We start from the raw sequence: 12976 nt of genomic DNA, 5'->3' as shown, positions 1-12976 counted from the left end.
GATCAGTGACCAATGGCATTAGCGCCGAAGCCATGACAGTGATGTGGGGGAATATCACATGTGGCCGCCCTCAGCTCTATAACCCCACCGTCGCCTGTCCGGCAACACCGGTCTTCCCTCTTGATTCACACTCTCATGGCGACCAAGGAGCTTAGGCAGATTACGAGGGAGGAGGTCGCGAAGGTGCGCATCTCCCACCACTTCTTTAGCAGTCACTGACGTCGGCATACAGCACAACAAGGAGGGGGACCTTGTACGTTGGATGCAGCCGAGAGGGACGTCCCATGCCCATAACCGTTTCAGTGGATCATTGTGGATGCCAAAGTCTATGACCTTACCAAGTTCAAGGACTTGCACCCTGGTGGCGCAAGCGTACTGCTAGACCCCGAGATTGGTGCGTATTCCCCGCCGAGCTGCTTCCGTCGATCTGGGGACTCACACACCGTTCTCAGCCGGTCAAGATGCTACGGATGCCTTCTACTCCCTGCACCGCCACGAAGTTATCGCCAACCCCAAGGCCAAGCGACTTCAGATCGGCACCATAGTCGATGAGGAAAGCATCTGCACCGACAGCTTCCTGCGCGGCGAGCCCAGTCCCGTTCCCTACGCCGAACCCTCATGGCTGGCGAAGGGCTTCAAGAGCCCGTACTTCACGGAGGTACGCGGTCCTACGCTGGGTACCAGACCTGACAGCGAGCGCTGATGCTGCGTTGTCCAGAATCATCGCAAGTTCCAAAAGGCCGTCCGTGTATTCTGCGAGAAGTACATCATCCCCGATGCGCAGGCACGCGAGGAGGATGGAAAGAGGCCTAGCCAAGAGGTACTAGATAAGATGGCGTAAGTGAACTCGACCACCCACCTGCTTCTTACTCATGAATCCCGCAGCGAAGTGAACCTACATGCCATGCGCATGGGCCCAGGCAAGCACCTGAAGGGTCTCACGCTTATGAATGGCCTTGTCAAGCCAGAGGAGTACGACTATTTCCACGAGGTATACACGCCTCGCTTGCACATCACTACAACAATTACTGACTTGCCACAAGCTTATCATCACCCAAGAGATCGTCCGCTGCGGCGCTCGCGGCTACGGCGACGGCCTCCTCGGCGGCAAAGTCATCGGCCTCCCACCCGTCCTCAACTTCGGCTCCGACGAGCTTAAAGCCAAGGTCGTCCCCGAGGTTCTTCAAGCCAAGAAGTTCATCTGTCTCGCCATCTCTGAGGCCCAGGCCGGTTCCGACGTCTTTGGCCTGCAGACCACCGCGGTGAAGACTGAGGATGGCAAGGAGTGGATCATCAACGGGACGAAGAAGTGGATCACGAACGGGACGTTTGCGGACTATTTCACGGTGGGGTGTAAGACGGAGGATGGGTTCACGGTAATCTTGGTTGAGAGGGGGCCGGGGGTAGAGACGAGGCATATCAAGACGAGCTACTCTCCTGCTGCAGGGACGGCGTTTATCACGTTCGAGAGTGAGTTTATGCCTCCAAAATCACTTTGCTTGCTCATATGGTTTACAGACGTCCGAGTACCGGTTGGAAACACTCTCGGCGAAGAAGGTGGCGGCATCTTCGTGATGTTGAGGTGCGCTGCGCGCTCATGCCGCCAAGTGATTCTTTCGTAACCTCTACTATAGTAACTTCAATCATGAGCGCTGGGTAATGTGCTGCTCCTCCGCACGCGCTCAGCGTGGTATCGGTAAGTCCATTTCTTTCACCTCCAGCCCCTCATCATTTGTCCACATAACACGCCTTTGACTCTTCCCTCTAGTCGAAGAATGCCTCAAATGGGTTAACCAGCGCAAGGCCTTCAACAAGCCCCTCCACGCCCAAGCCGTCATCCGCAACAAGCTCGCGGGGATGATTCAGCGCACGGAGAGCGTGCAGAATTGGCTGGAGAACATCACGTACCAGATGTGCAATATGTCGTACGGGCAGCAGGCGAGTAAGCTGGCGGGGTGAGTGTTTATATTATCTGTCGGATCGCATGGTATTGCGTGTGCACAAGAATGTTGACTGACGGATATAACTCTACAGCCAAATTGCCTTCCTCAAGTCGTACTCGACGGCGTGCGCGCAGGTTACGGCGCGGGATGCGGTGCAGATCTTTGGTGGACGGGGTGTGACGAAGACGGGGATGGGGAAGCTGGTCGAGCATGTGAGTAACTCTGCCTCTTTTCTATATGCTTGGTATGTTAAGACTAATTCTTTCATAGTACCACCGTGTTATCGCCTTCGACGCCTTGCTTGGTGGCGCGGAGGACGTCTTGAGCGACCTGGGTGTACGGCAAGCGTTGAAGCAGATGCCTCCAGGTTAGTTCAGCGTGGAAGGCTATCGCTCATACTCACTGTTTTACAGGCGTGAAGCTGTAAATTCAGGCGCTATTTGCACGCAGAAGGAAGGATCTGCTTGGTTTTATGCCATGTTGCCACAAATGTTTTTACAACCTATGTACCCTGTAATAACATGTTGATACCTGATATAACTTTCCCCATCGATGAAGGTAAATCTTCATTGATGCCTTGAAAGTTGAAGCTCTGATGTAGGGCAGCGATCCTATGTGAGCTTTGAAGTAGATGTTGGCCTTCATGCATGTTACGTTGAGTTGGAAGCCGCGGCGATCGGCTCCCCGGTCCGCGTCCCTTTCTCGACGCGTCGACGCGTCTGATGCTTGTCTTCCGCGTTCATGCCCCTGCGCCATGTCACCACCACAAGCAACAATATGTGTCTCCTCTAGACACCATACTATCCGACCGCACCATGTAGTGCTGTTGACGATCATCGAGAAACTTTTTACTACACGCGAGAATGAACTGCCATCCGACTTCGTGCTGCATGCATATCGCATACTATTGCAAGAGATTGCTGAGGTGCGCATCTACTCAGATGGCGGAGGGGAGGTGAAATGGTGTGCTGAAATGACATGGATAGGTTGCGAAGCCGCGATCGCTCGAGGACCTCATGACGGAGCTCGCGCGATGGAAGGGAGAGGGGGATCGGATGGATGTCTCGATGTTCTTGGATGGGTTGGAGATGGAGGTGTGCACTATCCTGTCGAGCTCGAGACATTGCTGATGGGCACGACAGAAGCACCAGGAGCTCAGGTCCATGGAAGCTTTCAACGACTTCATGAGGCGTGCGTTCAGCTGTATAGCGGTTCGCGATCACTCAGCTCACGCGCATTCCATTGAGGCATCTCCACTTTCACGAAGAGCGCGGTAGATGAGGACGAAGAGGTATGCCACTATCCATCACTTGCACGTACTCTACTCACGCTCTCAAGAGACCGGCTATATCATGGTACGCCACCCATCTACTTACCTCCGGTCCCCCACTCAACTGCCCTCCAGGCTCGCCGATCCATCTTTGGCTTCTTCACACGTCGCATGTATATATCCTACTTGAAGCTCTCCCCTACAGGCGTTCGCAAGCTGCAGGACCAGTACTTGGCGTGGTGCACGAAGAAGAGGATTCCAGACAGCTATTCGGACCACGACAAGTCGTTCTTCACGAAGAACAGCATCCTGATGTTCAGGACGTCGGATGATAATAGGGCTTATGCGGTCTCGGACCCTTTGGAGATGTGAGTGTAGTTTTCCATGTACATGTTGTGGCGATGGAAGATTGACCGATCTGAAGTGCAGAGAAAGGGATGATTGTGGGAGAAGTAATGACGACGACAGACCAGCTGCATCAGTTCTTCAACCAGCGATTCCACGATGCAAACCAATCGTAAGCGCTTGCTAGTCTTCCGAACTGCACTTGGGCTCAGTGTCATCGCAGAGGTCTGCGGCAACATGATGCGCTTGCGAATGCGAGGGCTCATTTCTTGCGCGGCGAATATGGCACTTGTCGGAGGGTGCGATTCTCGGTCCTAGATGTGAATGAGCCTACTAACGTCATCACTATCCAGTATCTTGCGGACTGCATCCCTTTAGCGCGAACACTGGCCGATAAGGTTACACTGCAAGCCGCGCTTGGGTGAGTTTGCGCGTGTAAACGTCTCGTTGCGTGCAACTCATCATCCGATTTAGATTGCAGCATCGAATACCCCAAGACGACAGCGACCGATTACCTCTAAACGATATCCAGCCGCACTTGCACCCATTCGAGCTCCTAGCAGATGTGAAGAAGCTACTGAACGACCAACATGTCGGTCATGACGTCCCATCCTACTTGCAACAGACATTAACGGTCTATAGGGCCAACCACTTTTCTGCTCCTTCCGCCGAATTTTTGAAGCGATGGCTCTCTTCGACCAGTGGATTGAGCAGCACAAGGAAAACTTCATACCGTCCGAACAGTGGGGCCCGCATGCCGTGCAGTCGGTCGTCTGGGATGCGGCTGGCTGCGTGAGGGTAGCTGCGCTCGAGGAGCAGTCCGTGCTTGCTTTCACGAATATCGGGGACGTAGATAACAATCGCATCACCGTCCTGCTAAATCGAGCATATAAGGTGAGCAGGGTGTCGAAGGTCCGCTCGACGGTGTTCACGGTATGTATAGATAGCTCGTCAAGGCAGGTACTCAGAGGGCTTGACATTACTGCTTGAACCCTCTGTTTGGCGCGGCCTGACGATGCATGACTATACGGAGTGGTGCCATGAGATATGGCACATATTAGCCCTGCGTGCGTCTCGAAGGTAAGATACTCTTCGGTCTTCCGTTGGAAGAAAACTCATCCTCTGCAGAGGGCAAATGCACATGTACCGCGACTTCTTGATACCCAGAGCGCCCGAAGACTTCAACCCGAGGAACTACACCTTAAGCAATTCTTTGAAGAGGAAAGCGGGGATCATGGATAACTTAATCCACGTCATGTCGATGCGGGTACGTGGACGTCTCTGGCATACCGTCGAAGAAGCTAATCTAGCCGCAGGCGGTCGATCAAGCATCGTACACGATGGACAGCTTGCTGAGTGCAGTATGGCATACCGAGTTTCTCGGGCGCATGGACTTCTATAGACCGGCGATTATGCTTCTGGCGGATGTCTCCCTGGAATTCGAGATGGCAAGACGAAGTAGGAGGTTGATAGAAGAAATCATGCCCCAGGCAAGTTCGCTCCTGATCATCTGCGCACTCTACTCATCGCCCGTAGGTCATTAACGGTGATGATCTCGAGCAACGTGCTTTCGCATGCTTTATGCTCGCGCGGTGTATCATAGCGGAAGGGAAGCAGTCCAGTAAGCGTCCGTATATTTGACCGATTCACGAGACTCATACGCCTGCAGGGGAAGCGCTGCTTGAAGGCCTGCAGTGGCTACCTACGGCTGAGCAGGACTACAAAACCTTGGAGATGTACCAGTCGCAAATGGACGTACAGTATCTCATTTCCGTGATCTACCACAACCTGGATATGGAGGCTGAACGCGACGCGGCCGCGGATCGACACGCGGCAACCGCGCGTGTATTCAAGGCGCAGGAGGATGTTTTAGTTGACAAGGAGACGGAGGAGATCTTGGATGTAGTAGCGTCGATAGGTGCAGCATTAGCAGGACGATGAATGTATACCACGATGAGAAAAACCGTTGGAAAGACGCGCCTCGACGCGATGGCGGCGCGTGTTGAACATTGACACGTGATCTCGCGTGCCCAATTTCGCCTTGTGCGATGGGCGTCTTGCTCTTCTTGATCCAGCCCGTCGTGCTCTCATATACCTCTCTCCGCCATGGACGGGCCAGCCCCGGAAGAGGACTTTTCCTCGATACCCTTATCCGACCGACTCGTGCACAAGAACTGGAAAGCACGCGTTAATGCGTACGAAGCGCTCGTCAAGGCATTCCAGGCCTCCGCATCCGACGAGGATCCGGTCTTCAAGCCATACGTCGGGAATAGTGATTTGCTCAAGAAGATAGCGACGGACTCGAATGTTGTCGCGCAGGAGAAGGGGCTGGAGTGTCTAGTGGCACTCTTGAAGTTCGCTGGGGAGACTGCTGCGCGGACGCGCGAAACCGTCGTACCGGCACTCGTGGAGAAGGCGTTCGGTTCAACACGTGCGGGGACGAAGGCGCAGGCGACTGAGCTCGCTCTGCTGTATGTGGAGATGGAGAACGCGGGAGCTGGGGTCGTGGTACGTCTGCCCTGACTCGAGTATGATCACGAATGCTAACGCGTGTGCAGGCGGATATATTACCTGGCTTAAGTGCGAAGCAGCCCAAAGCGATCGCAGGATGCATCGTTGCGTTGAGGGAGATCATACGGTGCGTGATGAACCCAGAATTCCGCAAATAGTGGCTGACAGGCAAACAGATGCTTTGGTGTACAGGTTGCACCACCCCAGCCAATCATGAAGGCATTACCAAAGATGTTCGGCCATTCAGACAAGACGGTGCGCGCTGAAGGGCAAGCTCTCGTGCATGTGCTATACCAATATATCGGTGCTGGCATCGAGCCCGCTCTCGCCGATCTCAAGCCAGTGCAGGTCAAGGAACTGCACGAGGCATTCGAAGCGATGGAGAAAGATGGGAAGGGCAAGGGTACCCTGAAGCCGGAGCGAATGACGCGTGCGCAGGCGCGCGAGGCGGAAGCTGCGGCTGAAGCGGGCGAGGAGGCACCAGAAGCCGAAGACGAAGCAGGTATGCAAGTCTGGTCTGTTGAAGTGAGTTATGCTTACCCGACATTCAGCTGCTGCCCTAGACGATCCTCGCGCGTTTGCAGAAATCGTCGATATTGGCCCCAAGCTTCCACCGTCATGGCAGGGTCCCCTAGCGTCTTCCAAGTGGAAGGAACGGAAGGAAGCCCTGGACGCAATGGCGGAGTTATTCGGTGCAACTCCTCGCATCAAGGACACGGCCGAGATTGGTGACATCGCCAAGGCGTTGGCATTGCGCATACAATCCGACGCCAACGTCGCCTGTGTGCAGACCGCTGCCGCTGCGATGGAACACCTCGCAAAGGGCGTCATGGCACCGTTCGGTCGATATAGGGAGCAAATTGTACCTCCTATGATCGAGCGCTTGAAGGAGAGGAAAGCCAGCGTAACAGACGCTATAGGCGCCGCCCTCGACGCAGTCTTTTCCACAGTTCGTAGTTTCAACAAAATATTGCTCCTTTGCTCACTTGCCGCCAGACGACCTTGCCCGACATCATCCCCGACTTGCAAGCGGGACTCACTCACAAGAATCCTCAAGTCAAGGAAGGCACCTTGAAGTTCCTCAACCGCTCTCTATCGACAGCGACAACGCCCATCCAGTCAGCACAAATCAAACCCCTCGCAGAAACTCTCGCCACCTTGATGGAGGACAGCTTTGCTGGTGCACGAGACGAAGCAGCTATGTGCTGTGGTACCCTGATGAAGATGGTCGGCGAGCGGCCCCTCAATCCTGTCATGGATGGCATGGCGGACGTCAGGAAGGCGAAGGTTAAAGAAGCTTTCGAGAAGGCGACGGTGAAGTGTAAGGCTGGCGGTGGTCCGCCCAAACCACCTCCCGCCGCTGCGCCGGCTGCTGCACCAAAGAAGAAAGTCGCTGCCAAACCCCCTCCACCGAAGGCTGCATCACCTCCACCCGAAGATGAGGCACCGCCACCACCCAAGAAGGTTGCGAAGCCACCAGCACGACTCATGGTAGGACACTCGCAGAATTGTGTTCATTCGAAGTTGACGCATTCTCAGGCCAAGAAACCTGCTGCCGCTGGAGGAGACTCCGCCCCACCATCAGCCGCTCCTCCTGTCAAGAAGGCGCCTCCCGCTGCTGCCGCGAAGTCGTCGAAGCCTCCTCCACCAGCACCGGCAGGCCCTCTTGACACCTTCAAGTATAAGCACACCCCGGAGGACGCCGAAGCCCTGGCTGCCGACATGATCCCCTCCGAACTACTCACCAACTTCGCCGACTCCAACTGGAAGACACGTATTGTCGCCCTTGAGGAGATGGACTCGTGGCTCAATGGCGCTATAGAAGACCTCGATGCGGAAGTACTAGTGCGAGCTCTGGTGAAGAAGGGCTGGTCGGAGAAGAATTTCCAGGTCTCGGCTAAGATGTTCGGCATTTTCACTCGTCTGTCGGAGCAGTGTCCGTCTTTTGGTCGCTCTTGCGTTGCTTTGTGCACCGGTGGAATGGCGGAGAAGCTCGGCGATATGAAGCTGAAGAAGCCAGCTGGCGACGGTCTGATAGCGTTCGCTGAAAAGACATCACTACAATTCGTGCTGAACCAAGGTACATAATCACCTGATTAACGTCAGCGATTGCTCACATATCCTTCAGCATACGAACCATTGTCGAAGCAGAAGGCTCCCAAAGTCCTCGCAGACGCTATTGCATGGATCAGCACCGCGTTGACGGAATTCGGTATCGCTGGAATATCGTTGCGTAGTCTCATCGACTTCCTGAAGACCGGGCTCAGCAACTCGAATGCCGCGGTGCGTACGAGCGCTACCAAGACCATCGTAACCGTCAAGTTGTTCGCCGGCGCAAGTACGTTCGACGCTTTAATCCTACCGTCATGAGCTGATTAGCTCCCTCAGGTATTAAGGACCTTCTCGAGGATCTGAACCCGCAACTGCTGAACACCATCACCGCCGAGTTCGACAAAGCTGAGGGCACGCCTGCGCCGGAACCCACAAGGACCTCTAACGATGTAGCCCAAATGGCCACAACGTCGTCTGGAGGAGGGAAAGGTGGCGCCGCCGTTCCCGATGCACTCGACGATCTGTTCCCTCGCGTGGAATTGGACGGGTTGCTGAAGGGCACCACTATCCTCGCCGACGCGAAGGCGGATGCTTGGAAGGTGAAGAAGGAAGCTCTTGAGGGCTTGCAAGCCATCTTGGATCAAGGGTCCAACAAACGCTTGAAGGGCAACATGGGTCAGTCCATCAACCCTCGACTTTGACGTTTTCTCACTGGTCATAGGCGAGATCGGCTCCGTGCTGAAGGCGAGGGTGAACGATAGCAATAAGCCCGTGCAATCACTCGCATTGGACATCGTCGCGCGCATTGCGACAGGAATGGGCAAGCCCTTTGAGAAGCACTGCCGTCTCTTCGTGCAGCCCGTTTGCACTGTTCTCTCCGACCAGAAAGCCCCAACCCGCGCCGCAGCCCTTGCTACCTTGACGGCAATAGCAAACGCATGCGAGAGCATCGACCCATTGGTACCTGGCATCGCTTCCGCTCTGGAGACGCCCAATCCTCTGCAGAAGGGTACCCTCCTCCATTGGCTGGTCGATTGGTTCAAGGAGCATGAGCCCTCGCCTTCCCTCGACCTCAGCGCATGGACAAGTTCTATCGTAGTCTCCCTGGACGACAGGAATGCGGAGGTTCGCAAGGGCGCACAAGCAATGCTGCCCGCCTTGATCGCTGGCGCCGGGTTCGACCATGTCTTGCATGCAACCAACGCTCTCAAGCCTGCCTCTCGCACGTCTGCGGTGCCGCTGATCAACGCCGCTCGCCCTGCTGCAGCTGCCGCTGCGCCAGCGCCAGCACCCGCCAAGGCGGCCCCGAAGAGCAAAGCAGTGCCTGTACCGGCGGCGAAGCACGTCAGCCCTCCTCCATCGCCTCCTCCCGCAGCCGCACCAGCGCCTCCGAAGACTACGACTCGTCTTGGCGGTGTAGGTGTGCGACGAAAGCTGCCTACAGGCACTTCTAGGCCCGAGTCTCGCGCGGAAACACCAGTCGAACAGACTATGTCTTCATCTCGTCTACCTGGGAAACCCGGTCTTGGACTCAAGCGTCCAGGTGCCGCGCGCCCCTCTGTCGCTACTCCGCCCCCCTCAGCAGCATTGCCGTTCCACGGAACCAACCTTGATGCGAAGAAAACTCGTCTAGGGCGGGACGCATCGCGGTGGATTAACGAGGGAGGTCCTACGCGCAAGGACCTGGCGGAACTGCTTCAAGGCCAGATGGAGCCTCACGCATCGAAGGACCTCATAGCGAAGCTCTTCAGCCACGACCACAACGCCGTGAACGACCATATGCAGGGCCTCGGGATGATCTGCGAGCTGTACAATTCCGCGAGCAACGGCAACGACGCGGCTGAGATCATCTGTCTCGCCAACATCGACCTTCCCTTGAAATATGTATCTATCAAGATCCACGAGCCTCAGCCGAACCTCATTTCCAAGTGTCTCGACGCCGTGGACGCCATTATGGCCTTCATGAGGCATGTGAGCTACGAGCTGTCGGATGCGGAGGCGATCTGCTTCTTGCCAACCCTTGTGTACAAGGTGCGTTCAAAGACCAGCATCTCTATCGGTTCGCTAGCTAACATAAACTTTAGCTCGGGGATGCTCGGGAACAAGTTCGCTCGCGCGTGCAGCATGTCATCCAGGCGTCTTTGTTGTTCTACCCCTACAGCCGCGTCTTCCAGATACTACTCGATCACGGTCTCAAGTCGAAGGTCGCAAAAGCGCGGCAAGGCGCTTTGGACGAGATGGCTAACATCGTCACGAAGTCCGGCATGGGTGCGATGGAGCCTCACAAGGCATGCCCTACGATCGCTAGCATGATCTCCGACAAGGACTCCAACGTTCGCAAATCTGCGCTGACAGTCCTGAGGTATGAATTACCAGTTGCTGAAACTTGCCTATACTGACGTCACTCCAGCGAGGTCTATGCTCTCGTCGGCGAGAAGGTCTGGCAATATGTAGGACCGTTGTCTCCCAAGGATAAGACGCAGCTGGAAGAACGTCTTAGGCGTGTTGCTGGTCCTAGCAATCACGAGAAGCCGGAGCCGGAAGCGCCCACCAACCCGAAGATCTCGAGACTTGCTGGCGCTGGTGGCATTCCACGATCTGCATCCCCATCTTTGGGTCCGTCTGCACGAACACGCCTGGGAAGCATAGCAAGAGCCCCCAGCCCTTCAAACCCACCATCGTCGCGATTGACGCGGCCTGCATCTCCCGTGTCTGCGGGACCTCGTTCTGCTTCTCCGGCACCCAGTGTCTCGAAGGCGACGCCAACGTCGCCAAGTGGCATTGGGCGGCCAAAGAGCTTGCTCCCCGGGCCCTCTCGATTCGGCAGACCACGGACGAACCTGCCATCATATGCGAAGCCGACGATGCCAGAGGAGGCTCCACCACGAAGTTCGTACACCCGGGAACCAGAACCAGAGCCTGAACCAGAGTACGAGCCGGAGCCGGAGCCTCGAGCTACACATATGCGGACACGGACGATGAGCATGGGCAACGGCGGAGCGGAGGATATCACTATCACCATCTCCAGCATCCTCAGCAGCGACCCTTCGCGGAGCGTAGACGCACTGAAGAAGATACAGAAGATCCTCTCCGTCGGACCTGAGGCCGGCTCTTCCTCTCCCCAGTATCAGGACCTCGCAGAGCACACTGAGGGCCTCATCGAGACGATCACGCTGCAGATGGCGCACGTCTTCGAGCGCCAAGACGAACTCATTCTCGACGAGAACTTCCGGTTGGCAAAGCACCTGATCCAAACGCTGAACAACTTCTGCGACCACTCGTATCTGGCGGAGTCGCTCACGGTCGATATCTTGACGTCACTGCTGGAGGAGTTAACGTTGCGGCTGCTGGAGACGGACGACAGTCAGACGAAGAAAGTCAAGGATTTGTCGCGCTTCATCAACATGATCATCTTGCGCCTGTTCGCTACTGGCCGGAGGATGTCGATATTCAGGTATGTTATTCGCTATCTCCCAGGCAAGATATTGGAGACTGATATCGTATACTAGGGCTCTCTTTGCACTACTCCTACGCATCGTCAAGCCTTTCCCGAGCAACGGTACAGCGCCTGGTTCGAAGGAAGCGCGCGTCGCCGAGCTTGTCCTCAAGTGCGTATGGAAACTTGCACGAAATATCCCGCAGGACTTGACGGACGAGGCCCTGGATCCGGTCGAGCTCTTCCCTGCCATCGAGCACTTCTTGCAGACAGTGCCTCCGAACGAATGGCGAGCTCGGGCGACGAACAAGGTGCCGTGCGGCGACATGCCCTTGCGCACGATCAAAGTGATCATTCAACACGTCGTTGGTGGGTATACTCAGTCGAACTGTCGATACTCTTTTGCTAACATGTTACGCAGCGCACTACGGCGACGACGTGTATGATCTGCTGTCAACGGCCTTCGACGACCCCTCAGCTACCATCGTCTACCCATACGTATACCGAATCCTTAACTCGGCGTCTCGGGCAGCGGCGGCAGCGGAGAACGGCGGAGGTGGCGGCAGTCGCGCCCGGAGCACCACCCAAACGACGGACTCAATGCACTCCATGCCACGATCTTCCTCTCCCGCCTCCAGCCGCCCCGTCTCGCCTCCTGAATCCACCTCCGCCACCTCCCAGCATCACGGCCGTTCCTCTCACCGCACCAGCCCGAGCTTGTCCTCCGCGCATGGCAACGGCAACGGCTACCTCCCCCCGCCTGTCGAAGAGCCGGACCCCGATCAGCAGCTCCTCACAATCATCGGCCACATCTCGAGCGAGACGACGGGCGCGCTGCATAAGGAGGGCATCACGGAGCTGCACCACTTCTTGAAGGCCTACCCGCACAAGCGGCCGAGGGTGGACAAGATGCTGGAGGCGACGGGCCCGGCGTTCAGGAAGTACATCACGCGGGCGCTCGCGAGTCGCGCGGCGGAGGACCAGGAGAGGGAGGTAGCGGTGCAGGATACGTTGTCGAGTGAGTTTGGCTACTGTGGACGTTTGAATAGGAGAGTGGATGCTGACCATGCCATAGAACTGGAAGCCAACAGCTACCGCGAGCCCGACCAGCCGCCGCAGTCGCCGGTGCGGTCCGCGACGCCTCAGTCGCCGCGCTCGCCGGTGCGTCCCCATGGGGGATCGTCGGACGTGCACGGCTCGCAGGACAAGCTCTCGCGGCTGCACGATATCTTCCAGTACCGCTCCAGCACGCACAGTAACGGCTCGTCGCATGGACGTGCTACGCCTAGGACGTCCCTGGGTTGAGTGATAACCTCCCTATCCCTACTTGGCGATCCTGGTTGGCGGATTCGGATGACTAACACTAGCACGCCCGTCCTCACGCTCTGCTCTACATCTTGTAATTGTTCTGTAATCGCA

General features: G+C 56.3%; 3 protein-coding genes across 3 annotated transcripts; all 3 read left to right on the top strand.

Annotated features, from left to right (window-relative positions):
- The first annotated feature begins 22 nt into the window (after nucleotides 1-22).
- SCHCODRAFT_02742734 (acyl-CoA dehydrogenase NM domain-like protein) lies at nucleotides 23-2532 on the top strand. The gene is made up of 13 exons (XM_003035196.2): nucleotides 23-183; nucleotides 233-253; nucleotides 304-394; nucleotides 453-658; nucleotides 719-837; nucleotides 886-991; nucleotides 1044-1470; nucleotides 1519-1582; nucleotides 1635-1696; nucleotides 1769-1955; nucleotides 2035-2155; nucleotides 2214-2310; nucleotides 2357-2532. Exons 1-13 carry the CDS (start codon nucleotides 136-138, stop codon nucleotides 2368-2370), a joined length of 1563 nt encoding a protein of 520 aa, XP_003035242.2. The 5' UTR covers nucleotides 23-135; the 3' UTR covers nucleotides 2371-2532.
- A 148-nt stretch (nucleotides 2533-2680) lies between these two features.
- On the top strand, nucleotides 2681-5549 carry SCHCODRAFT_02605806 (uncharacterized protein). Its single transcript, XM_050344184.1, has 16 exons — nucleotides 2681-2868; nucleotides 2930-3037; nucleotides 3086-3134; nucleotides 3191-3234; nucleotides 3284-3298; nucleotides 3349-3581; nucleotides 3638-3730; nucleotides 3782-3857; nucleotides 3912-3979; nucleotides 4033-4150; nucleotides 4201-4452; nucleotides 4502-4638; nucleotides 4687-4825; nucleotides 4875-5048; nucleotides 5095-5179; nucleotides 5228-5549. Exons 1-16 carry the CDS (start codon nucleotides 2698-2700, stop codon nucleotides 5497-5499), a joined length of 2034 nt encoding a protein of 677 aa, XP_050202812.1. The 5' UTR covers nucleotides 2681-2697; the 3' UTR covers nucleotides 5500-5549.
- A 115-nt stretch (nucleotides 5550-5664) lies between these two features.
- SCHCODRAFT_02483887 (ARM repeat-containing protein) lies at nucleotides 5665-12862 on the top strand (the record flags this gene model as incomplete). The annotated part of the gene is made up of 14 exons (XM_050342830.1): nucleotides 5665-6066; nucleotides 6117-6196; nucleotides 6246-6571; nucleotides 6621-7018; nucleotides 7066-7560; nucleotides 7615-8149; nucleotides 8198-8407; nucleotides 8458-8796; nucleotides 8843-10152; nucleotides 10206-10483; nucleotides 10532-11575; nucleotides 11631-11926; nucleotides 11979-12575; nucleotides 12642-12862. The coding sequence occupies 14 exons, from the start codon at nucleotides 5665-5667 to the stop codon at nucleotides 12860-12862; spliced, it is 6531 nt and encodes a 2176-aa protein (XP_050202811.1).
- Between the last annotated feature and the right edge of the window lie 114 nt (nucleotides 12863-12976).

The sequence above is a fragment of the Schizophyllum commune genome, assembly GCF_000143185.2.
Source record: "Schizophyllum commune H4-8 unplaced genomic scaffold SCHCOscaffold_1, whole genome shotgun sequence".
Taxonomy (NCBI): domain Eukaryota; kingdom Fungi; phylum Basidiomycota; class Agaricomycetes; order Agaricales; family Schizophyllaceae; genus Schizophyllum; species Schizophyllum commune.
This window is presented reverse-complemented; position numbering and strand designations above follow the sequence as displayed.